Below are 25377 nucleotides of genomic sequence, written 5' to 3' on the forward strand. Positions count from 1 at the left end.
TAAGTAAAGGATTTTTTTTATTTTAAGAGCTATGTTACAAAATTTGACAGAAGTTATATATAACATATACTTTAAAATTTTATATTTTCAGATCATGTTACAAGGTTTTGATCCCACATCTGGTGATTAGAAGTCGTTTTGATGAGGTTAAGTCCATTGCTAATCAGATTGAAGAGGATTGGAAAAGTCTTCTAGCACATTGCTTTCCAAAGATTCTTGTAAATATTCTTCCTTACTTTGCCTACGAGGGTCCAGGAGACAGTGGGATGGCACAGCAGAGAGAGACCGCTGCCAAAGTCTATGATACCCTTAAAGATGAAAACGTCCTAGGAAAACAGGTAGGGCTTCGCTTTTACCTACTAATCCTCTAATTTTTCCATCCATCCATCCTTCCTTCGTGCCTTCCTTCCTTCCTTCCTTCCTTGCTTTCTTCCTTTCGTAGGCTTCAGGTCCAACATGGGGCTTGAACTCCTGATCCCTAGATCTGGGTCACATGCTCTGCCAACGGAGTCAGGCAGGCTCCCTGTCCTTATCATAAACTAATTCGTTGGAGATATAACTTCACAGTTTTAACACTTTTCATCATTTATGCAGTAAAATTTAATGTGTAGTAATTCCTGTCTAGGATAGGCAATCTGTGAATTTTTTTATTTGCTTTTTTAAAAAATTATTTATTTATTTATTGCTTCTTTTGATTGGCTTTTTTTTTTTTTTTAAGATTTTATTTATTTATTTGACAGAGATCACAAGTAGGCAAAGAGGCAGGCAGAGAGAGAAAGAGGAAGCAGGCTCCCAGCTGAGTGGAGAGCCCTTGGGACTTGATCCCAGGACCCTGAGATCATGACCTGAGCCGAAGACAGAGGCTTAACCCACTGAGCCACCCAGGCGCCCTTGATTGGCTTTTTAAATGAAATATTTTTAATCAGAAATTTTAAAACTTTGGAATATTTTTATTGATTTTTTCCTTTTAGAAAATGTCTTAATTACTTACTGGGGCGAGAAGAGCTGCTGGCCTGGGATTGTGAGGAGCAAGTGACTTATATACAAAGGATTTTCATATGCTAAAGAAGACTGACAGGATGGGGGAGGCCTGGCTATTGTCAAGCTAAGGTTGTTTTTCCTTTTAGCAAGGCACTAATGATAAGACAGTTGGGAGTTTCTTGGAGGAATTTTAAACTGTGTATCTCAAGTATTTGTCATTGGGCTACAGGAAATTTAGTTTTATCTATATTTCCTTCTGCCTTTGTTTCCCACATCATTTCCCCCTGAATAGTTTCTACCCTTAAAATCTTTAGGATTGCTGAGGGTGGAAGGTCTTATCTTTTATAACTTCTTCCTGCTGCTGAATCAGGGTGTAGAGATGTCCCTACCCGTGGGTCAACATTGGTCAGGTGGGGATTTTTCTTTTTTTTTTAAGATTTTATTTATTTATTTGAAAGAGAGTACATGAGCAGGAGAGGGACAGAGGGAGAAGAATCTCAAGTAGACACCCTGCTGAGTAAAGAGTCCGATGTAGGGCTCGATCTCACAGCCCTGAGATCATGACTTTCTTGAGCTCATGTCAAGAGCCTGATTCATAACTAACTAAGCCACCCAGATGCCCCGAGTGGGGAATTTATATGTCGGAGTTACCAAAGGCAGAGGCGGCTAATCCAAGCTAGACAACATACAGCTGAACCTCCTTGAGTATAAAGGATTGTCTTGTCAGGTGGAAGTTATGGCACCTTGGCACCGGCAATGGCAACAAAATAAGGTTAATATTATTATGAGAAAGAGAAGCCTGAACAAAAGACCTCTGATAGCTGGCCGTAATAGTGTTGCAGTCCCGGAGCTTTAACCAAGCACTAAAGGAAAGAGAGAGATCCTTTAAAGCATTAATTTCGCTCAATCCTCTTAGATTTTGGTGACATCTGGAATACATACACCACATTCTGTTTTTATGTTAGTACTTGTTTCACCTTCTGCAGCAGTGAAAAGATCTCAATGCTATTTTGATAGTTATTTAAGGCCTTAATGGCATAGCAAGCAATTTCATTTAAGCAATTATGTAATTAATAAGAGGCACCTTTATAGAAGCAAAAGAAAAAATACAGTTTAATGGGTAGAGCAAATTATAAACCCAGTGTTGAGTCTTGCGTGCTTAAAATCTAATATTTACAAAGATATGTTGTTGAAACACTTTTTCCTCTATAACAACCTTCATTTTTAATCAGATATAGCCAAATGAAGACTAATTTGATTGTTAAGTCCCATTTTTAACAAAATTGTCCTAATAATTTACATAAGCAAGAGTAGGGATAGATCATATAGATCTTTTAGAATCTGCTTTCCTGGAACTTTTTATAAGGAGTCTTGACTGAACTTTTAGTAGCCTCTGTAGGCCAGAAGCCAGGCAAAGTGCTTGCCATCAGACAAGCCTGCGATACCTGTAGTTTTGGGCGAATTCCTCTTCTCGAGTTTCCCGAGGCTTCCTGAGGTTCTTGCTTGTGCCAGGGAGTGACATTCTTTACTCCCCTGGTAAGGCTGCTGGGAGCTCTGTAAACAAGGGATCGGGCCAACCCTTCCAAAGGGCTTTGTTAACTTCATGCTTCATAAAGCCAACCTTGGTTCCCTTAAAGCTTTATGGTCATATCTGAGTCTGTGCATGTCTCTCAAATATGGCATTCCAGTCAAAGCTGTGGTAAAAATAACCAGTATTTCCAGTGGTGTTTTGTTGCGAGGAGAATAGGTTCTTCTTGAACTTGTGCAAATGACTGTGATTGCTGTGTAAGAAGGAAAGCTCACTGAGAGTTTCAGAATTTCAGAGGGTGCAGGTAGAAAGAAGAGTTAAATGCTTCAGTTTCTTCACAAATAAATGTCCCATTTCTGTAAGTCGTAGGTATCTTAAGGGAAAGATTCTTCAGTCTGGTAGAGTAAACATTAGAGAACCAGCAATGTTTCTGTTGTTGTTTCTTTAAAGGTTTTATGTATTTGAGAGAGAGAGAAGAGTGAGTATGCACCAATGTGGTGGGAGAGAGGGAGAAACAGTCTCCTGCTGATTATGACCTGAGCCAAGGGCAGCCGCTTACCCACTGAGGCACCCAGCCGTCCAGGAACCAGCAGTGTTTCAAACAAGAATTACAAAAACCATCCATATTACTAAGTCTTGTTTAGTTTGAATGCAGCTTTTTTTTTTTAGTTCTGGAAATTCTACCAATTTTAGTTCTAAGATCTTAAAGGTATCAAAAAACCTGTTTTGGCAAAAGCCCTTTTTATGAATCTCTTTAAAGATGAGACGTGTCACAATAGAATAAGAATGACTATAAATGAGAAAAGACTCCAAAATGGAAATGGTTAAAGATCTGATGAGAGGTTACAGTGTAGCTGGCAAGGACATCTGGTTATTTGTGTGAAACATAACACTAACATATTAAAACTTATTAAAACATATTAAATGTATGTTTAACATATTAAAACTTCAGGAATTACATACGTTCTCTAGAATAGTTTAGCATTTACCCAGACATAACCAAAGGCTTGTCATTGTTTGTTTGGCAGTGCTTCCGGAGAAACTTAACCATACCAAATACAAAGGCCTAATGTAATTCATTTACAATTTAAATCCTGAGAAGTTTGTTAAAAAACCCTAGAAAGTTATAAAACACATGCCTGAAGAGTGGATTACAAATCATTACAAAGCTTAAAACATAATTATTTATTTAACCAAGATGACAAATATGTGGGGTTATATAGTTGTTAGCAAAACTTAGCTCCTTTAATATTTAGAAGCTTTAAGGAAGTGACCAAAGACTCGAAAACGTAGAAACCGGTTCTCTGGCCAGACAAAAGACAAAAACCTTTGTTTACATTTTCTTGTCAGGTGCAAACCAGCAATTGAAAACTGTCTCTGAACAGAGAAAAAAGCAAAATTTCAATGTTACACCAATATACTTTTAATATCCATTCATTTCAACTTTAGTCCTGACCACATATAAAATTCTTTTCCAAAAATTTCCCCTCATAAACCTTTTACAGCTTTCTCTCTCTCTTTTTTTTTTTTTTTAAATATTTTATTTATTTATTTGACAGAGATCACAAGTAGGCAGAGAGGCAGGCAGAGAGAGAGAAGGAAGCAGGCTCCCCGCGGAGCAGAGACCCCGATGTGGGGCTCCATCCCAGGACCCTGGGATCATGACCTGAGCTGAAGGCAGAGGATTTAATCCACTGAACCACCCGGGCGCCCCCCACCTTTTTCATTCAAAGTTTTTTCCCTTATTTCCTTTAGTCTTAAATACACTTAGAAGAATTTTAACTTTTCAAAAACTTGGTCCCCAGTGAAAACTACATTAGAATCCAGTTGTGAATGTCACGCCGGAATTCTTTAGATGGCAGATTTATGAATTTATGAAAACACAGAGATTTATGAAAACACAGAGCATGTTTTCAAACACTCAAATGTTCTTCTCTTCTCTGCAATAAGAAGCCAAAAACACAAAGCTGCCTTCAGTAATCAGTGCTTTACCATCCTACTTCATTTGAGAAAGACCTAAATGTCCAATGAATTCAGTGCTGTTTAAGCCTTAGTTTATCAAAGACTGTCTTAACGATAACCCATGAAAACTTAGAGACAGAAAATTAATCATCATTTTAAGTCATCCTTTTGCTAAAAAATTACAGCAGAGTTAATAATGAGCTTATTTGACCTTTAACAAACCTAGATTTAAAAAAACGTTCATATTTAATGCTGATAACTCTAAAAACATGTCTTTTTTAATGAAACCAACAAACTTAAATTAGCCTAAATACCAGATATATTCCACCTGTGTCCACTTGAAAGTCACTCAGTTTGTTCTCCGTAAAATTTATTTTAATGGGCAGTAATAAATAAGTGCAAACCAGATGTTAAATTTCAGCTAGTACTGAACAGCATGTAGGAAGTGTTCCTCTTTACTTTTCAAGAAGTATGATCTCAAGGTCCCATATCCCACTCTTTCTTTTTCCCATGAGACTGACTATATGTAATATACTTACAAATCATGTTCATTGTTTGTCTACTCTGCTATAAGTACTCTGAAGGTAGGATTTTTTACTTTTTTCTGTTTTGCCAATGTATCCTGGCTACTTAGTATGTAGTGAATACTCATTATTTGATAAAAGATGGAGTCAAGTAAAAAAGGATCTATGACAACTTCTGTTTCGTAGTAATTTAGATACATCCAAAATTATTTGAGGGATCTTAAAACACCTAAACTTTTTTTTAAAGTAAAAGAAGATTGGTTATTCTCAAGGGTTTGTTTTTTTTTTCTTTTAATGTAAATAAGGATGACTAACCAGGGTTGGCTAATGTTAAAATTACAATTGGCTAAACTTCAAGAGATTTTTTTTGTTTGCCCAGTTACTGTATTGAACCAAGAAATGGAACATGGAGTTTCTCACTTGCCTCGGTGGACCACTGCCAGTCGGAGCTAGATCTAATTCAGTATGGAGGCAAATGAGCTCCTTTCTCAAAAGACAGTTGAAACAGAACGTTGGTGCTTCAAAGGTTATGGAATTTATGAAAGACCCTGCTTTTACCTCTCCCAGCCATCTCCCTGCTTCTAAGCAGGCATAATCCTACTACTTTTTTTAAATGTACTCAAACTAGGGACCCCGGGGTGGCTCAGTTGGTTGAGAGTCTGCCTTGGGTTCAGGTCATGATCCCAGCGTCCTGGGAATGAGTCCTATGTTAGGCTCCCTGGTCAGCAGGGAGCCTGCTTCTCCCTTTGCCTGCTGCTCCCCTTGCTTGTGCATGCTCTCTTTCTCTGTCTGGCAAATAAATAAATAAAATCTTTAAAAATAAAATGTTTAAAAAAATAAATGTATTCAAACTAAAAGATAGCAATTTGTAGAATCCGAGTAAGTCAAGGAGGGGAAAATAATTACACTGAGGCCTGATTGAAACATCAGTGTTAAGAATGGAGAGAGGCAAACTTGAAACTTGGTTAAAGACCTAAATTATTGTTACTCAGTTCCAGTTGGCATTAAGTTGTTGTAAGTTTGCTTTTTCTTTAGTTCTCTAATATACACTTTGTCCGAATCAATTTTCTAGATTCTGTCTTCTGTGCATAAGTGTTGGTACAACTATTATTAGTCTCTGAGCCTCTAAAATTTGTCAGTTGTCAAAAGCCTGAGATATTAACAGTTAACAACATTGGTGGGCTGTACCTAGACACCTGCATAATTTATATGTCCCCTAGCTAAACATTACAGGTCTTGCTTATTGTAGAATGGTACAAAACTCATGAAGCCACTTGCCGTTCTGTGTGTAAGGAAATTCTCTAATGTTTCCTCCAATATGAAACAGAGGCAGCCAGTTTGTCCTTCTTTATCCCAGATAAGCTTTGAAGCGAAGCTGCATTCTTAAAAGGGCTGCAGCCTTGGAAAGGCTGGCCTGAGTGATGCATGCGCGTGAGGGAAGGGCCAGGATCTCTACATTCCATTCTTTCTTGTCCCGTTTTAAACCATTTCTGTTGTGAGGCAGCACGTTTGCACATCTCCTCATCTCCTTGTGCACCCAGTGAATCAGCCATTTACCTTTTAGTTTTGAGCGCTGCAGTTCCTTACTTGGAGAGCTAACAAATCTACCTTTACGTCTCCACGATCGTCATTCATTTGGGTGAGGTATAGTGCAGCGGACCCATTCTTTACACTGAATTTATGTCGTCTGTGAGGCCGGGGTAACAGGAGGTGGATCGATGACGAGCCTGCTCCTGTCTGGGAGGGTTTCCATCTACTCTTGTTGACGGGGGATATGGGGAGCAGCTAGCCTCAGAATTGGGGATATCAGCCAAGTAGAAATCTGGGGAAAAGTCATGCAGGGAAGGCACTAGGAATTCTTACTAGTCAGTCATTCCAAAGCAAGATGGATTTTCCGAGTAAATCAAGGGTAAAATGCACTTTAAGAAGCAGTGTAGGTCAGTGGGGAATTTGGTTGGCAGGAAAATCACTAGGTTGAGGAATTCAGTGCTACACCTGAAGCCTTAGTCAGTTAAAATGATTCTTTAAAATTATTTCTTATTTTATTTGAGAGAAAAAGTGAGAGAATGAGTGAGAGAGAGCACAAGCAGGGGGAGCAGCAGAGGGAGAGAGAAGTAGGCTCCCTGTTGAGCAGGGAGCCCAATGTGGGGCTTGATCCCAGGACCCTGAGATCATGACCTGAGCTGAAGGCAGAGGCTTAACCAACTGAGCCACCCCAACACCCCTGATTCTTAAAATTAAACAAGAGTCAGATTAAGGGAGTCTTGTTGGGTATGATTTCCTTACCTTCCTCTCAGGCTGCAGGCTGGTTGCACGCAGAATGAGTTAGCTATATGTCTTGCACATCTTAGGTCTTTGGTTATTTATTTCCTTTTTTAGTCCTGGATTAATTTTGGAAGTGATGCAGTAACATTAGTCCCTCAAACTGTCTTAAAAGGTCACAGACGTGAAAACTTAAATGTTATTTTAATTTTGTATCCTTACAGATTGATCATTTATTCCTTAGTAATTTACCAGAGATTGTGGTGGAGTTACTGATGACATTACACGAACCGGCAGCTTCCGGTGCCAGCCAGAGCACGGACCTCTGTGACTTTTCAGGGTATGGGTATTTTAAACTTAGAGAGTTGGCTGCAGTTTCAGAATTTCTTTGGGAAGTTGATTGGTTGACGCCTTCAGATGTCTCTTTCAGTTTTTATGCACGTACTGTGTTTCCTGTGCAAGCTACTTGAGAGCACCCTGTTTTCACTCTGTGCCTTACTGTGCTAGCTGTCCAAAAAAGTACTAGTATCTCCCAGAGTGATTTCACTTTATAATTTCCTTTCATATAAAGTGTCTGATCGCCAGTCTCACAATATTAATAGAGCTTTAATTCAGAGCTAAAGTGATACCAAGGCTCATGTGTAGAACAGCCATTAACTTCATTAAAGATTTCTTAAATCATTTAAAATTAAGTCATGGAGGTATTAGGATATTCTGACTGATAATGTATAGAATGTGATAAGTCATTTGTGATTTTAGTAAAATCCTGGTGTTTCAGTAGGAAAATAATTTTAGAACCTGGGGTTATTATAATCTCAGTTTTCTTTCTGAAGCTTCACTGGTTTCTGAAACTTCAACAGAATCTTTTTTTTTTTTTTTAATAATTTTGTTCTGAAAATGATGACTGCTTTTTTTCCTATAACTTGTAGGGATTTGGATCCTGCCCCTAATCCACCTCATTTTCCATCACATGTGATTAAAGCAACATTTGCCTATATCAGCAATTGCCATAAAACCAAGCTGAAAAGCATTTTAGAAATTCTTTCCAAAAGCCCTGTAAGTATACATTACTATTATAATAACCGATGAGAGAATTCCTTCTTTTTCAGCTAGAAAATCTGTGTCAGTACATCTTAAAAGAAAAAATAAATAAAGAGAAAACTTGTCTGAATAAATCAAGAACACTCATTTACAAGTTTATATCTTGGTATTTTACTTGTCAGTATTAATTGAAATATGTTGTATATGAAGTGTGAATTTCAGGATACTTTAGTCATACATTGACTTAGGGAGTATAGATTTTTGAAAAGTACTGTTTGCTCTCTGAAAACTAGGTAAATTGACAACAGTTTAAGATACTATTCCTTAATGTGGTATTTGCCTTCAATATCAAACCAAAACAAAATTATGTAATTTATTATTTTGAAAATATATTTATCATAGTTGAGTATACATGATTAGATAAGTTTTTTATCAATTGTGTCTTTATTTTCTAGGATTCCTATCAGAAAATTCTTCTAGCCATTTGTGAGCAAGCTGCTGAGACAAATAATGTTTATAAAAAGCACAGAATTCTTAAAATATATCACCTGTTTGTTACTTTATTACTGAAAGATATTAAAAGTGCCTTAGGAGGAGCTTGGGCCTTTGTTCTTCGAGATGTTATCTATACTTTGATTCATTATATCAACAAAAGGTACATAATATATTTAGACTAATATATAAGTTGTTTTGTCTACCTTATCTTAATTGAAATTTTATAGTTTCAAGAGGTAGAAGTGGGAGTATTGCTTCCTTAATTTTGCTTTTTAATATATATACCCAGTATTTTTAAAAAATTACATTATCTATCCCTCCAACTCTAGAAATATTAAGTACTCTAAGGGTCTTCAACATTTTAAAATAAACGAATTTTCAGTGACTTGATATATATTTGTCACTGTAGCACTTCTGGTCCCCAATTCCTATGTGTAGGGAAAATGGTGTTTCTCACACACACATGGAAGGAACCCTCCAGACACCAGCTGGGTGTCCTATTTCAGCTCCTAATGGTTGCTTAGTGTCAGAGCCTGCGACTGACAGCGCAGTCCTGAGAGACTGCCTGCCCCACCTTCTTTCAGATACCAGCTGTGCTTCTGACCAGCCAGCTCTACGCTTCAGGTTCCAGGGACCCTCCTCCTTGAGTCTGATTCATTTGCTAAACTCAGAAAATTCTCAGAACTCAGGAAACCTGTTTACTGACCGAATTACCAGTTTATTATAAAAGGGTGTGGCTCAGGCATAGCCAGATGAAGAGAGATGTATCACGGAAGGGGGTGGAGCTTCCCTGCGCTCTCCAGGGGCACCGCTCTCCCCACATCTGCATGTGTTCACCAATCTGGAAGCTCCCAAAGCTGGTCCTTGTGGGTTTTTATGGAGGCCTTGTGACAGAGACATGGTGGATTACAGCACTGGCTAGTGGGTATTGACACAGCCTCCATTCCCAGTCCCCTCTGCAGAGATCAGGGGAGTGGGACCGAGAATTCCAACCCTTGATCACAAGGTTGATGGAGGCAACCAGTCCACATCCTCAGGTGACCTAGATGCTTTCAGAAGTTAGAGACACTCTTCTTGCCTTCATCACTGGTGTTCCTGGAGTTTTAGGAGCTTTGTGCTGGAAGCAGGGATGAAGAGCAAAATATCTTTCTTACTATAAATCATAGTATCACAGTTAATGTAGATTTTGGGTATATGTTCAGTTTAAGCATCTTTATTCTTTTGAATTAAGTTTGATGATGTTTCTATTTGTTTTCTGATTAGTACATAACATTGCCTTCAAATGTGAATTCTTCAGAGCAGACAAAGAGTATCTTTTTCCGTTTTGTTTTGTCCTATTTTTCTTATCCTTATCTAGGGGCGCCTGGGTGGCTCAGTGGGTTAAAGCCTCTGCCTTCAGCTCGGGTCATGATTCCAGGGTCCTGGGATCGAGCCCCACATCGGGCTCTCTGCTTGGCGGGGAGCCTGCTTCCCCCTCTCTCTCTGCCTCCCTCCCTGCCTACTTGTGATCTCTGTCTGTCAAATAAATAAAATCTTAAAAAATCCTGGGGGCGCCTGGGTGGCTCAGTGGGTTAAAGCTTCTGCTTTAGGCTCAGGTCATGATCCCAGGGTCCTGGGATCGAGCCCCGCATCGGGCTCTCTGCTCAGCAGGGAGCCTGCTCTCCTTCCTCTCTCTGCCTGCCTCTCTGCCTACTTGTAATCTCTATCAAATAAATTAAAAAATAAAAAATAAAAAAAAATCCTTATCTAGCTCTTACTATATGATTTGCAAATATAGTCTGGATAGTGAATCAGCGTATATGATTTGCATGTAGTTTATCCCATTCTGTGCATTGTCTTTTCACTTCCCTGATAATTTCTTTTGATGCACAAAAATTTTTAATTTTTTAAAAATACTTTATTTATTTATTTGACAGAGAGGAAGGTCACAAAGAGACAGAGAAGCTGGCAGAGAGAGAGGGGGAAGCAGGCTCCCTGCTGAGCAGAGAGCCCGATGTGGGGCTTGATCCCAGGACCCTGAGACTGTGACCTAAGCCAAAGGCAGAGGCTTAACCCACTGAGCCATCCACATGCCCCCCAAATTTTTAATTTTGATGGAGTCTGATTTATCTGGGGTTTTTTGTTTCTAAGGCTTTTGATTTTTTATCTAAGAATCCATTGTCAAATCCAAGTTCATGAAGATCTACCACTATGTTTTATTCTAAGAGTTTTCTAGTTTTAGCTCTTGTATTTGCATTGTTGATCCATTTTAATTTTTACATATGGTATGCAGTAGGGGTTCAGCTTCATTCTTGAGATCTAGTTGTTCTAGTACCATTTGTTGAAGAGACTATTCTTTCCCTGTTGAATGAACTTGTCGTTTTTTCTTTTCCCTGTTGAATGAACATGTCAAAAATCATTTGACCATTGATATGTAGATTTATCTATGGATTCTCAATTCTATACCCTTAGTTTGCCCTTATGCCAGTAACACAGTGTTTTGATTACTACGGCTTCATACTAAGTTTTGAAATCTGGAAGTGGGTATCTCCCAACTTTGTTCTTCTTTTTCAAGATTGTTTTTGGCTATTTGGGGTGCCTTGCAACTCCCCTGTGAATTTAATGACCAGCTTTTCCATTTATGCACAAAAGACTATTGGAATTTTGAGTGAAATTGCATTGAATATGTGATCATTTGGATAGTATTGATATCTCAACAGTTTGTCTTCTAATCAATGAACATGGGATATCTTTCCATTTATTTGGACTTGTCTAATTTCTTTTATCCTTGCTTTACAGTTTTCAGTGTACAAAACTTTTGTTTTTTTTGGTTAAATTTATTCCCAGGTGTTTAATTCTTTCAAATGCTATTGTAAATGGAATTGCTTTCTTAGTTAAGATTTTAGATTGTTATTGCTGATGTACAGAACTAAAACTGATTTTTGTGTGCTGATCTCATGACTTGCGATTTTGCTAACTTGTTACTAGTAGATTTCTTGTGGATTCTTTGGGAATTTATATGTGTATATAATCATGTCATCTATGAATATAGTTTTACTTTTTTCTGATTTTGATGCCTTTTAGTTCTTGTCTAATTACTTTGGCTGGAAGTTCAATACAGTGTTGAATAGCAGGGATGAAGTGGGCATCCTTGTCTTGTTCCTGATTTTAGTGGGAAAGCTTCCATTCTCTCAACATTGATTATGTTGGCCTGTGGGTTTTTCATAAATTACCTTTATTGTGTTGGATAAGTTCCTATCCATGTCTTTCTGCCTGTTTTTATTGGGAAAGGAGATTGAGTTTTGTCAAGTGCCTTTGCTGTGTTTATTGAAATGATCATGTATTTTCCTTCATTTTATTAATGTGGTATATTACATGGATTGATTTTCTTCTATTAGCTCACTCTTGTGTTCCCGGGATAAGTCCTACTTGCTCATGGTATATAATACTTTTAATAAGCTCTTACGTTCAGCTTGCTTGTACTTTTTTGAGGAGTTTTAAATCTGTGTTCCTTTTTTTTTTTTTTTTTTAAAGATGCTATTTATTTATTTGGCAAAAAGAGAGTGCACACACAAGTACAGGGAGCTGCAGAAGGGGAGAGGAAGTAGGCTCCCCACTGCATAGGGAGCCCCGGATGTGGGGCTGGATTTTAGAAGTGTGGGATCATGACCTGAGCTGAAGGCAGATGCTTAACCAACTGAGCCACCCAGGCGCCCCTTAAATCTATATTCCTAGGGGATATTGAGAATTAAGATTTTCCCGTGGTATATTTATTTTCTTTGGTATTAGAGAATTTCTGGCCTCCTGGAATGAGTTAGGAAGTGTTCCCTACTATTCTGTTTCATGGGAGAGTTTGAGAGACTGCTATTAATTTTTAAGCATGTGTTTGGTAGTGTTTTTCTAGTCCCCCACACCCCCACCCTTCCGGTCTTCTTTTATAATGTAGGTGGTTACTGCTCCGTATTTTCCTCTCAGAGGTGCCTTTGCTGCATTCCATAAATTTGGGTAGGCTGTGCTTCTGTGTTCATTTGTCTCTAAGCTCTTTTAGCATATTTAAAAAAGGTGTTTGAAGTCTTCGTCTCGTAATTCCGCTCTCTGAGCTTCCTTGGGACTGTTTCGGCCCGTGTATGTTATTTCTTTAAATGGGCCATCCTTTCCTACCTTCCTGTTTCTTTGTATGCAGTGTGATTTGTGTTGAAATAATGGATTTTTTTACCTTAAAAATATCCTTAATTAAAAATTTGTTACATTGGTTTCACGTGTATAATGTAATAATTCAACAGTTTTATACGTCACTCATCAGTGTAAGCATCCTCTTAATCCTTTATCTGTTTCCCCCGTCCCCCCCACCCACTTCTCCTTGGCAGGCACCAGTTCTCTGTGGTTCAGAATTTATCTTTTCGTTTGTTTTGTTTCTCACATTGCACATACGAGTGAAATCATGTGGTATTTGTCTTTCACTTACTTCACTTAGCGGAATACCTTCTAGGTTCATCCGTGTTTTTGCAAATAGTGTGATCTCATTGTTTTTTATGGCTGAATAATAGTCTACTCTGTGTGTGTGTGTGTGTGTGTGTGTGTGTGTGTGTGTGTGTTTATCTTGTTTACATATTCATCCATCACTGGACACGTGGGCTGCTTCCATACCGTGGCCACTCTAAAAAATGCTGCTGTAAATATAGGGATTTACATGTCATTTTGAATTGTTTTCATCATTTTGAATTGTTTTCATCATCTTTGGGTAATACCCAGTAATGGAATTATTGGATGGATTATGGATTATGGTTATTCTATTTTTAACATTCTTTGAGGACCCTCCAGACCGTTCTTCATAGTGGCTGCCCCCGCTGGCATTCCCACCAGCAGTGCACGAGGGTTCCCCTTTCTCCACATCCTGGCCAACACCTGTTATTGCTTGTCTTTTTGATACTAGCCATTCTGAGGGAGTGAGGTGATACCTCACTGTGCTTTTGATTTGCATTTCCCTGATGATGAGTGATGTTGGACATCTTTTCATCTTCTCATGTGTCTTTGGAGCATTTGTTTGGGGAAAAAGTCTATTGAAGTACTCTGCCCATTTCTTAGATTCTTTTTTTAATTGTTGAGTTGTATAAATTCTTTATATATTTTGGATATTAACCCTTGTCACATATGTCATTTGAAGATATCTTGTACCTTGCCTAGTTGTTTTGTTGATGGTTTCCTTTGCTGTGCAAAAAAGCTTTTTATTTTGATATAGTCCCAATGATTGTGTGTATGTGTGTGTGTGTGTGTGTGTGTGTGTGTGTGTTGTTTGTTTGTTTTGTTTTTTTGGGTTTTTTTGCTTTTCCCTTGCCTGAGGAGGCATATCTAGAAAAATGTTTCTTTGGTTGATATCAAAGGAATTACTGTCTGTGTTTTCTTCTAGGAATTCTGTGGTTTCAGGTTTCACATTAAGGTTTAATGCATTTTTTTCTTAAAGATTTTATTTATTTATTTGACAGACAGAGATCACAAGTAGTCAGAGGCAGGCAGAGAGAGGAGGAAGCAGGCTCCCCGCCGAGCAGAGAGCCTGACGCGGGGCTTGATCCCAGGATCCTGGGACCATGACCTGAGCCGAAGGTAGAGGCCCCAATCCACTGAGCCACCCAGGCGCCCCAAGGTTTAATGCATTTTGAGTTTATTTTTGTATATGTTGTAAGGCAGTGGTTTAGTTTCATTGTTGCCATGTAGCCGTCCACATCTCCCAGCACCATTAGTTGACTGTCTTTTCTCTGTTGTATGGTCTTGTCTCCTTTGTCATAGATTAGTAGACCATATAAGTGTGGATTTATTTCTGGGCTCTCTGTTTTGTCCTGAAAACTGCATATTTTACTTTTATTATGTAGCTGGGGAAATCAGATTTTCCCCTTCCCCACGATTTGACTTTTTTTTTAATCGTTGAAGGCTGTGGTGGTCCATTGGTTGGGTGAGTGTGCTCCACTGGTTGTGCAGGGACTGTGTTCCTTGCCACGTGTGGCTGCTGAAGACTGTCCTTAACTTGCATTCAGGGAGTATTTTGACGGAGATTTCCTTGAATGCCAGGAGTGAGTGAGTGAGAGAGAGAATGAGAATCTTTCCTATTTTTGCAGACTGGCTCGTGTTAGAACTCTCCTTCAACACTTAGGCAGGTTTGCACTGAACATAGGGATTAGCCCAGAGTGAAAGTTTATGGTCTTCTCAGGGGATATTTGGGCAAGTATCTTACCCTGGGCATTTGTGTGTGGCTTTCTAAATTTCCCAGATATATGTGTGATTTTGTTGTATGTCTCAGCAGTAACTTTTTGCTTCTCACAGCTGTGGATATTTGGTGAGTTTTATGGTGTTTTCAAGCAATGCTCATGGCTTTTTCAGCCTGGAGAGATCCAAGTTAGATCAGAGCTCAGCCCCTTATGTTAGTTGGTAGCTCCCAGACTGGTTTAGAACAGATGTCAATAATTTGCAAATATGGTCTGCTATGCTCCCTCCAGAGCAAAGAGCCAGGACCCCACATTGGGAATGAGAACCATAGGTTTCATGGCAACTGCCAAGCTTTCGAGGGAGTAATGGGTCAAAGACAAGTAAAACACCACAGTTTTCCTACAGTTTTTAAGTTGCCCCCCCCCTTTAATTTAGCATTTGCTTGATTGCTGTAAACCTTGGAATCTTCTACAGAGTTCTGTTTTTCAATTCTCTGTTAGGAGGGGAGGTGGGAGCTATCTACCCCATCATGTTTCTGATGTCACTTTTCTTTTTGGCTTATAAACTTTATTAAGAATTAGATAAAGGGGTGCCTGGGTGGCTCAGTGGGTTGAGCCTCTGCCTTCTTCGCCGGTCCTGATCTCAGGGTCCTGGGATCGAGCCCTGCGTCGGGCTCTCTGCTCAGCAGGGAGCCCATTTCCCCTCTCTCTCTGCCTGCTTCTCAGCCTGCTTATGATCTCTGTCTGTCAAATAAAAAAAAAACTTTTTTTTTTTTTTAAGATTTTTATTTATTTATTTGACAGACAGAGATCACAAGTAGGCAGAGAGGCAGGCAGAGAGAGGAGGAAGCAGGCTCCCTGCTGAGCAGAGAGCCCGATGCGGGGCTCGATCCCAGGACTCTGGGATCATGACCTGAGCCGAAGGCAGAGGCTTTAACCCACTGAGCCACCCAGGCGCCCCTAAATAAAATCTTAAAAAAAAAAAAAAAGAATTAGATACAAAAGTGACTTTTATGTCCGGCCACTTCAGAATTCAAGCTGCTGAAGACAAATGACTTCTCCATGAGCTTATGTTCAAGTAGTTTCCTAGAACTCACTACTTTCCTCCCTGTGTCAGGCCTTCTCGTTTCATGGATGTGTCGTTACGGAGCTTTTCCCTGTGCTGTGACCTGCTAAGCCGGGTTTGCCACACGGCAGTCACTTCCTGTAAGGATGCTCTAGAAAATCATCTTCACGTGATTGTTGGTACACTCATCCCCCTTGTGGATGGTCACATGGAGGTGCAGGAACAGGTACTGCCCCAGATCTTCTTCGCGAGATACGTGAAATAACCTTGGTACAGAGTGTTCTTGAAAGGAGCTGAATGTTTTATGTTTACTTGGTGTAATTAGTCATTTCAGTGAAAATATTCTTTGAAAAATGGTTAGAAAAACATTTTCAGTGAATTAATATTTATAATCCTTTAATTACAGAGCACTTAGTAATTTTGATCTCACAAATAACCTAGGAGTTTCTGTCTTCGGTTGAAGTGTAGAGGTAACAACAACCAGGGACAGCAGTTGACATCACTGTGATGGTGCAGGAGGTATTACGTCTACAGAATGTTCCAGTGATACTGGCACTTTTCTGTCCCACTGCCCATCCTGTAGCAGCACCTTACACACTTGCTCAGTCATTTGAAAGCCCGGGGACAGTCACATGTGGTACTGTAGAAGTAATTAGAACATTATTATCTGAGCTGGGTCAGTAGAGTTTTTATTATTTAATGTAGTAGGTTTGGTTGTTTTACTTTAAAATATAATTAAACCATTTTTCCATTTTGATTTTTTTTTCTTCTTTAAATTATGTTTAGGTATTGAACTTGTTGAAATACTTAGTGATAGATAACAAGGATAATGAAAACCTCTATATGACAATTAAACTTCTAGATCCTTTCCCTGACCACGATGTCTTTAAGGATTTGCGCATTACTCAGCAGAAAATTAAATACAGTAAAGGACCCTTTTCACTTTTGGAGGTAATAATTATTCCATCTTCTTACTATTTTGTTTTAGGGTAGAGAGCAGTACTTTTTTGAAACCTTCCAATTCTCTAAAAGTAAAAAACTGAATCTTTTTTAAAAATTGTGTTTAAAAAAATAACGTAAGATTTGCCCCCCTTTCAACAAATAAAAAGCTGAATCTTAATATATCCTTCTGTGTTGCAGTAAAATTTTAACTATCAAGGTTTCTTGGTTAAGATCTGAAATTAAATAATGAAGGAATCTGATCTAAAATATGCTTGATTTTCATACACATCTGATCTATTAGTATCTTAAAATTACCATTTGATCTTTTGAGGGACAACTTAATGTTTGAATTAGAGATGCTATTTGACTTTTTAAGGGGTTTTTCCAGTTTTAATCTTACTTTAATTTTTATAAACTTGAAAATTTATGTTTAGTGTAATTTTTGGTATAAATGTTATAATTTTAATACCGTATGCTGTATTTGATTATATATCAATATGACAATATAGTTAAATGTACTAAGATATAAAACTGGAGTTATAGTACTAAATAAGTAGAAATATAAGCTTCTCCTTTGGAGGATGCTATTACAGTCTTAAAATCTTAAGTAGGTCATCAGGAGAGAGCCCGTTACAATTTAAGTGATTATAACATTGGCAGATTTGCAGTGGAAGAAGGCATTTATTTCTACCTCGTGTGGTGTTAATAGTGATATGAATGTGTCTGTAAAAGACATGTACTAATTTTTTTCTCTGAGTTTTATTTGATAGACTTCATCCATGTCCAAAAAGCACATTACATTTTTAACTAATTTTCTGTTTTAGGAAATAAATCATTTTCTCTCCGTGAGTGTTTACGATGCACTTCCTTTGACAAGGCTGGAAGGACTCAAGGATCTCCGCAGACAGCTAGCTCAGCACAAGGACCAGATGGTGGACCTCATGAGAGCATCTCAGGGTACTGATGTTAATGACGTGGGTTATTTATGCATCTTTCTTTTGGAGAGAGTCTTTTATAAATTCTTACTCTTTGTTTAATTGGCATGGGCTGAGCTTAGACTCTCATCATGTAGTTCATCATTTCTCATCTCCGTGTAAAAGAGATTGTGAGTGATCTTCTCACCTTGAATTAACCCCGTTTTATCCATCCGCTACACCTCTGCCAGAATGGTTTCTCTAAACTCAGACACGATCGTGTTACTCTACTGCTTGAAACGTTTTTAACCACTTCCCTAGTGCCTGAAAGAAACATTTGAATTCCTTAGGACCAGGCATATGGGGAATCTGTGGGTATTGCTCCCAACTTGTTTAAATAAAAGATATGTGTCCCACTCTAAGTCTCCTATGTATGTGCATACATATAACGTGGATGTGTATGTGTGTGTGTGCGCTTTTTTATATACACACATTTGTGTATGTTATTAGTTTTGTTTTTGTTTTTTTTTCCTTAAGAAAACATTCATTTTTATGTTACTTTGATTTGAGTTTAGGTTATTTTAGTACTGTACTTAGGGGAAACTTTTTCTATTATGCTTTGATTTTCATCTTTTACCCATTTATTTCCTATTTCCATGGTGGTTTTTTCCTCCCAGTAGTTTTAAAAACTGATTTTGGTCTGGATCATATGAGTTCAGAGTTTATAGTGCTTTTGTTCTGAGATGTGTGTGTGCGTGTGTGTGTAAAAGATGATCACCTTTCTTTTGTTCTTATGTGTTTGGGTAATTCATTGGTCCAGACCTGTCTTGTCCAAAACAGCCATTAGCTGTTTTTAGATATTTAAATTTCAGTGAATTAAAGTTCAGTAAAATTTAAAATTGAGTTTTGTTATCGTACTAGCACATGTCAGGTTCTCAGGAGTAATGACGCTCATGGCTGTTGTTGGACAGAGCACGTTACAGAACGTTTCTGTCATTGTGGAAAGTTCCATCGGACATTGCTGGTCTAGACTGAATCTAGTGTACTAGACCAAAGTGTACTTCCAGGTTTCTTGTCAGTCAATGTTGAATGATTTTCGTATTTCTTACTCCTAGTGATTTTGCTAAGGTACTGGCTGATTGGCGCAGCTTCTCCTTCTCTGTCTGCCAGATTGTGCTTTGCTGTCACTGTTCCATGGTTCTGTTTTTCAAGGAAGTTCAGATACATTCACATTTTGTTTTTTGACCAGCTCGTGTTTTAAAACCTTGTTTTTAAGAAACATTTATGAAAGTTTTCAAGTCAGATAATTTAATCTGTAAATGTATTGTAAGGAAACATGTTTTCTCCGTTGTAGTTGAAACCATTTTTTCCTAAACTGCTCCTAGATAACCCGCAGGAGGGCATCATGGTGAAGCTCATTGTCAGCTTGTTGCAGTTATGCCGGTTGGCCGTGAACCACACTGGGGAGCGGGAGGTTTTAGGTAAATCGTTTGGCTAAATGAGTGTGAGTTTTTATGTTGGAGTTGTCATCTCTGTTTTCAAATTCAGTAAAAGTTTGTCAATTTGGGATAATAGGGCACCGTGAGGTGCTAGCTGAGTTGTATTTCTGTTGAGTTGAAGTGTCCCTAAGCAGCCCTTCTTTTCTATTTTCCTTCCTTAAACATTTGCATAAAGTGAAAATTAGTGATTTACACATGTGCATCCTCGTTCACTTAAAAACATCTTATAAATTTAGGAGAAGTCACAAATAAGTACTTGTAGTATTAGGTTGCAAATAAATTGACTTCTGATATATTTTATAAATATAACTGACCAGTACTTATGGATCTTTTTTATAGGGCAGAGTAAGAATGAGCATTTGGAGGGCTAGGTGAATTAAACGCAGATAGGAAAACCACATCGGGGCCCTTTCCTACCATGATTTGGGGGGTATCCTAGTGTCAGGTAAATAGCCACCGCACATCCCACCTAGAAGAGTTTAGACTTGGTGATCACTGGATGAAGTCACCCGGACGTTGTCATGACAACGGTGCTTCAAATAAGAGAAGTGGAGGAGTAAAAGGTCCTTCACAGATTCTACTTTCTTCCAGTGGAGTCTTTCTTGTCTTCTCAGTGGGAGCCTAATAACTGGAGCACTTCTTTATTTTGTAAGTTTTTTTACTGAAATATACTTTACATACAGAAAAGTATGCAGATAGCAGTATGTACCTTCGAAGTTTTCACAGGCAGAAAGTACCTGTGCATCTAGCACCCAGACCGAGAAACTCGAAACAAGAGCCTTACCAGCACCCTGGAAGTTTCCTCTGAACAAGGAATTCACATGTTTGTCTGTAGTTTAACTGTTTCTAGGGACAGACCTGATTTGCTCCATGAGCCCGGAGCGGCTTTCCTGTGTAGCATAAAATCTTAGGATGGTTGTTCGTCCTTCTTAGCAGTGAGAGACCAAAAGCTTTCACCCCCAGGTCAGGAAGCAGACAGGTTGCCTGCTTTCAGCAGTGCTCATCCACGTTATCCTGGAGGTTCTAGCGAGAGCAGTGGAACAAGAAGAAAAGAATAAGCATCCAGAATGGAAAGAAAGAAAGAAAACTGTTTGTAGTCACAGATGACATGATGCTATATCTAGAAAATCCAGAGAATCTACAAGAAACCTACTGTAATAAAGCTAATAAATGAATCTGACACAATGTCAGGATATAGGATCCACACACAAAATTTAGTTGTTTCTATACACCCTCAGTGAACAATCTAGAAAGAAAATTTCATTCTGTTTGTAATTCTGTTTATAATAACATCTAAGAGAATCCAGTGCTTGGGGATAAGTTCAACCAAGGAAGTGAAAGCCTAGTACTCTGTTTGTCAGAAGTGAGTCACCAAGTACACCGCACACTCAGGGTGAGGAACTAGGGCTCCGCCTTTTGAAAGGAGAGCTATCAAAAAATTTGTGAGTGTATTTTAATTAAATTCCCTCACAGCTGGGAAAGAGCATCAGGGTGTTCTCTGGCAGGAACTGCTCTGTCTTTATCTGGGTAGTGACAACACAGGTGGAAAAAAATGTGTGTGTGAATTTTCACTGTACTGGGTATTTAAGATTTATGTATAAATACCTCAAAAATGTTTTAACAGCTTTAAAGTCTGTTGATGAGTTCATCCAGTAGCTGTCTTTAGGCTTTCATCCTTATTATATGTATTCTGTTACTAATTTTATAGGGGAAAATATCTTTTGCCTTCATGGATCTATAAAGAAAATGCTACAATATATAGTAGCTTCTTTAATCTCTACAGAGTCTTTGAGAAGCCGCTTAAATCTTGAAGGATGATGAAACATGATATTTTTGAAATTAGAAAACTTGTTTTTATGGGAGATCTTTTAGCAACAATTGTACTGAAAAGGAATTTCTAAATCTAGAGGCTGTTGGGAGCTGCCTGGGAGAAGTGGGCCCTGTCGATTTCTCCACGATAGCTATACAGCATAGTAGAGATACATCTTCTACCAAGGCCCCCGAGTTATTTGAAGATAAAGAACTTCAGTGGACCTTCATAACGCTGACCTACCTGAACAACACGCTCGTAGAAGATTGGTGAGTATGGGATGACCATGTATATCTGCTCGCATCTACTTCATCTGACATTCAGGGAGATTGATACTTTACCGAAATTAACATCTCCTGAAACCAAAGCATTCTCCTTCAAGTTGCCATAATCCCTGAGGCCCTGCTATGTGCCAGGCACTGGCTTCACGGACGAGCATACCAGACAAGGCCCATTTTGAATTCTAGTGACTGTAGACTGGACAAACAATAAGAAAATGCCAGGTGGTTCGATACAGAACATCAAAAATAGGAGAATTGCAAAAGCAGATATTTTGGGCACTTGTCAAAATCAAAGGCACTGTGCTCATTGAGAATATTTTGATCCTTTTAAAGTAAATCCTAGAGAGGAAGCATCATAATCTTAAGGTAATCAGATGGGGTTTTCTTTTGCCCATTTTAATTGTTTATGCAAATAAAATTGCTGCAGATTCTTTCCTCGTTTCACCTGTTTCACCTCGTTTGGTGCTGTGAGATTGCTTGTGCTTTTATTCCTTTGCTGTCCCCCCCCCCCCGCAGTTATTAATAACTCAGGTTTACTGAAAGAATATTAAAAATTTTTGATAATTTTGGCATTGTTGCTGTAGAATTTTAATTACCAAGACTTTTTTTTTTTTTTTTAAGATTTTATTTGGGAGGGAGAGAAAGAACACAAGCAGGGAGGGGCAGAAGGAGAGGGAGAAGCAGACTCCCCATTGAGCAGGGAGCCTGACATGAGGCTCGATCCCAGGACCTAGAGATCATGACCTGACAGATGCTTAACCAACTGGGCCACCCAGTTGCCCCTTGACTTTTTATTTAGAGATGTAAGATTTCCTAAGTAAAAACTGCCTGACACAGTTGACCTTTACACTTTATAGTTGAATGCCACAGGTTTCAACTGCCTGGGTCCATTTATATATGGACTTTTTTCGATAAATACAGTATAGTATATAAATGTATCTTCTCTCTTATATTCTCAAAATATTCTCTTTTATATTCTTCAAAACATTTTCTCTAGATTATTTTGTTGTAAAAGTACAGTATGTAACATATATAAATCTATGTTAATTGACTGTGTTATCTGTATGTCTTCCTGTCAACAGCAGGGTATTAGTAGTTAAGTTTTGGGGGGGAATTAGGATTTAAATACAGATTTTGACTGTGTGGAGATCAGTGCTCCTAACTCATTCAAGGGTCAACCTGTAAAATAAATTTAAAATTTTAGATTTAAAATTTTTTTGGAGGTTGTTTCACATTTATCAGTAGTTGATATACTTAGTAAGCATCTGAATTATATGTTTTTCAGTGTCAAAGTGCGATCAGCTGCTGTTACCTGTTTGAAAAGCATTTTAGCTACAAAGACTGGACATAGTTTCTGGGAGATTTACAAGACGACACCTGATCCCATGCTGATCTATCTACAGCCTTTTAGAACATCCAAAAAAAAGGTCTCTCAAATAATAAATGTTTATGGAATATCCAAACAGTTCTCTTTGCTGTGGGATATGAATATCAAGTTGCCTAAATAGTATTATACTAACATTTAATTTTTCTTAGAAGTAATTCCAGCTGTATTTGAATCAGGGGATTTGTGTTTTTAATTACAGCAGTGCGGAAAAGTTGAGATAGAAAGGTCAGCTTACGACTGATTTCGGGGATAGGAGGCGTTCTTAACGATAGGCCTTTTGTCTTAGGAGTAGAAAACCCTTACACTGATGCCAAGAAATCCATTGATGCTGGTGTGGTTTGTAGGTATTGTGCAACAAGCGAGTGTATATTTCTGTAGGAAGTTAAAGTATCACAGTCCCTTAGTGGAATAGAAGATGACCTGTAGACTCTCCCTTTTTCCACTTTAATACCATAACAATGTTTGACTCGAAGGACTCTGAAGGATATTTGAGAACTCTTGCTTCTCTTTTAGTCTAAGTATCCCTCTTTAATAGTTTCTTTTCCTAAAGCTATAGGGAGATAAACAGTAGAATTTTCATCAAATTAACTTTGGGACATATACCCATTGTAGTAATAGTCTTTTTAATATATTATAAATATAATTTTGGTCTTAGTGAAATTACTGGTAATATAAACTATTAATAAAACCAGTAATTAATAAAACCAGTAAAATCTGTAAAACACTGTAGTTTTAACATTTTGAAGTCCGTTCTCTGTGGTAGACTTGGAGCGGTTTTGTCCATGAGACCAGTGAGGCAGAGAGTTTGTGATGTGCCTTATGCTACTAGTGAGCTGCGAGTAGATCTCAAGTATCCTGCTGCGTAGACCAGTAATTCTTGATCATACCACTTGGCCTTTCATATAAACATAAATCTGTTTTAATTTTAAGAGTTATCCATTGCCTCCAGAATTATTTTTAACTATATTTAGTTTGGTTTAGAAACAGGTTTATGCCTAGATACTTGTTCTGCATGGAAAAGAGAGAATATATTTTTAATTATTGTACTTACGTGTTTTGACTGTTTTCTCTCTAGTTTTTGGAAGTGCCCAGACTAGACAAAGAAAATCCTTTAGAAGGCCTGGATGATATGAGCCTGTGGATTCCTCAAAGTGAAAACCATGACGTTTGGATAAAGAGGCTGACTTGTGCTTTTTTGGATAGTGGAGGCACAAAAAGTGAAATTCTTCAACTATTAAAGCCAATGTGTGAAGTAAGAAGATTAATGAGTCTGCCTTAATCCCTTTCTACCTGTGCTTTTTGTATTTGAGCCTTCTCTTCGTAGTTTCCTTTGGTTGTGCCATTCCATTTGGCTTCCAGTCCATATTTATGGCCTCTGTTTCTAAAAGGAGTGCGGGGGTCATGCACGTCATCTCCAGGAAGCATCACCTGTGCTCAGCTGTTGGGAGTCCATCAAACGGGGCATCTTTATGTATCGGGAGCTCTGTGTGGCCGGGTTCAGCTGTGGCGGAGCTACGTACCAGATGAGCTCTAAAGGGTGCCTTGCTTCGTTTGTTACTGACAATAGTTACAATACTTATAGTAACCAGAAGTCTGCTCTTTTTTAATTTATTTTTTTAAGGTTGTTGTCATTTACTCTCCCTAGTATACTTTCTTGAGTAAGGAAAAGACCTAGGGTAGCAGTTAACATTGCTTTTTTATTTTTATTTATTTTTTGTGTTTTTTTTTTTTAAAGATTTATTTATTTATTAGAAAGAGAGAGTGAGCAGGCACTCTCTTTCTCACCTTTCCCACTCTAGAGAAAGAGAGAATTCCAGGCAGATGCCGTGCTAAGTGTGGAACCTGATGCGGGGTTCTATCTCGTGACCCTGAGCTCACGACCTGAGCCAAAACCAAGAGTTGGATGCTTACTTTACTGTACCACCCAGGCGCTCCTGCTTTTTTATTTTTGAAGGTCTAATACAGTTTGTTTCAATAGAGTAACGGCTTATGCCAAATCAAACACAAAATTTACGTGCTTTTATCAAGTATGCCATCCAAAGCAGTGTAATATCATGATGCTCTAAGATTTTAATGCTAGTGTAATTTATATGGTCCCATCAAGCATGATTCAGTTATAGTTTGAAAACAAAATATCTGACTAGTTCAAACATCTACCAGTTAAAAGTAACTAACTGATAGACAATGGCATGGATGGAACTGGAGGGTATTATGCTGAGCGATATAAGCCAGTCAGAGAAAGATAAATAGCATATGATTTCACTGATTTGTGGAATTTATGAGACAAAACAGATGAATGTAGGGGAAGGGAGGGAAAGAAAGAGGTTAAACAAACCGTAAGAGACTGCGGCAATGAACAGACAGAAAGTTGACTGAAGGAGGTGAGTGGGGGATGGACTAGATGGGGGATGGGCATTAAGGAGGACTTGAGGGCACTTGTGATGAGCCCTGGGTGTTGTATATAAGCGATGAATCACTGAATTCCACTCCTGAAACCAATTTTACCATG

At 38.4% G+C, this 25377-nt stretch overlaps 1 protein-coding gene across 2 annotated transcripts in view; it reads left to right on the forward strand.

The window, feature by feature from the left end:
- ATM (ATM serine/threonine kinase) overlaps window positions 1-25377 on the forward strand; it is a 130699-nt gene that overhangs the window by 53997 nt on the left and 51325 nt on the right. For both annotated transcript variants that reach the window (XM_032838312.1, XM_032838313.1), the window contains 11 exons: window positions 92-338; window positions 7482-7597; window positions 8187-8313; window positions 8754-8953; window positions 16087-16261; window positions 16822-16986; window positions 17802-17934; window positions 19277-19372; window positions 21298-21469; window positions 22767-22908; window positions 23944-24120. In XM_032838312.1, the coding sequence (XP_032694203.1) occupies window positions 92-338; window positions 7482-7597; window positions 8187-8313; window positions 8754-8953; window positions 16087-16261; window positions 16822-16986; window positions 17802-17934; window positions 19277-19372; window positions 21298-21469; window positions 22767-22908; window positions 23944-24120 (1750 nt within the window). The remainder of the gene's footprint in view (window positions 1-91; window positions 339-7481; window positions 7598-8186; window positions 8314-8753; window positions 8954-16086; window positions 16262-16821; window positions 16987-17801; window positions 17935-19276; window positions 19373-21297; window positions 21470-22766; window positions 22909-23943; window positions 24121-25377) is intronic.

Source organism: Lontra canadensis, unplaced genomic scaffold (genome assembly GCF_010015895.1).
Source record: "Lontra canadensis isolate GAN:19392208 unplaced genomic scaffold, GSC_riverotter_1.0 scaffold104, whole genome shotgun sequence".
NCBI classification, from domain to species: Eukaryota; Metazoa; Chordata; class Mammalia; order Carnivora; family Mustelidae; genus Lontra; species Lontra canadensis.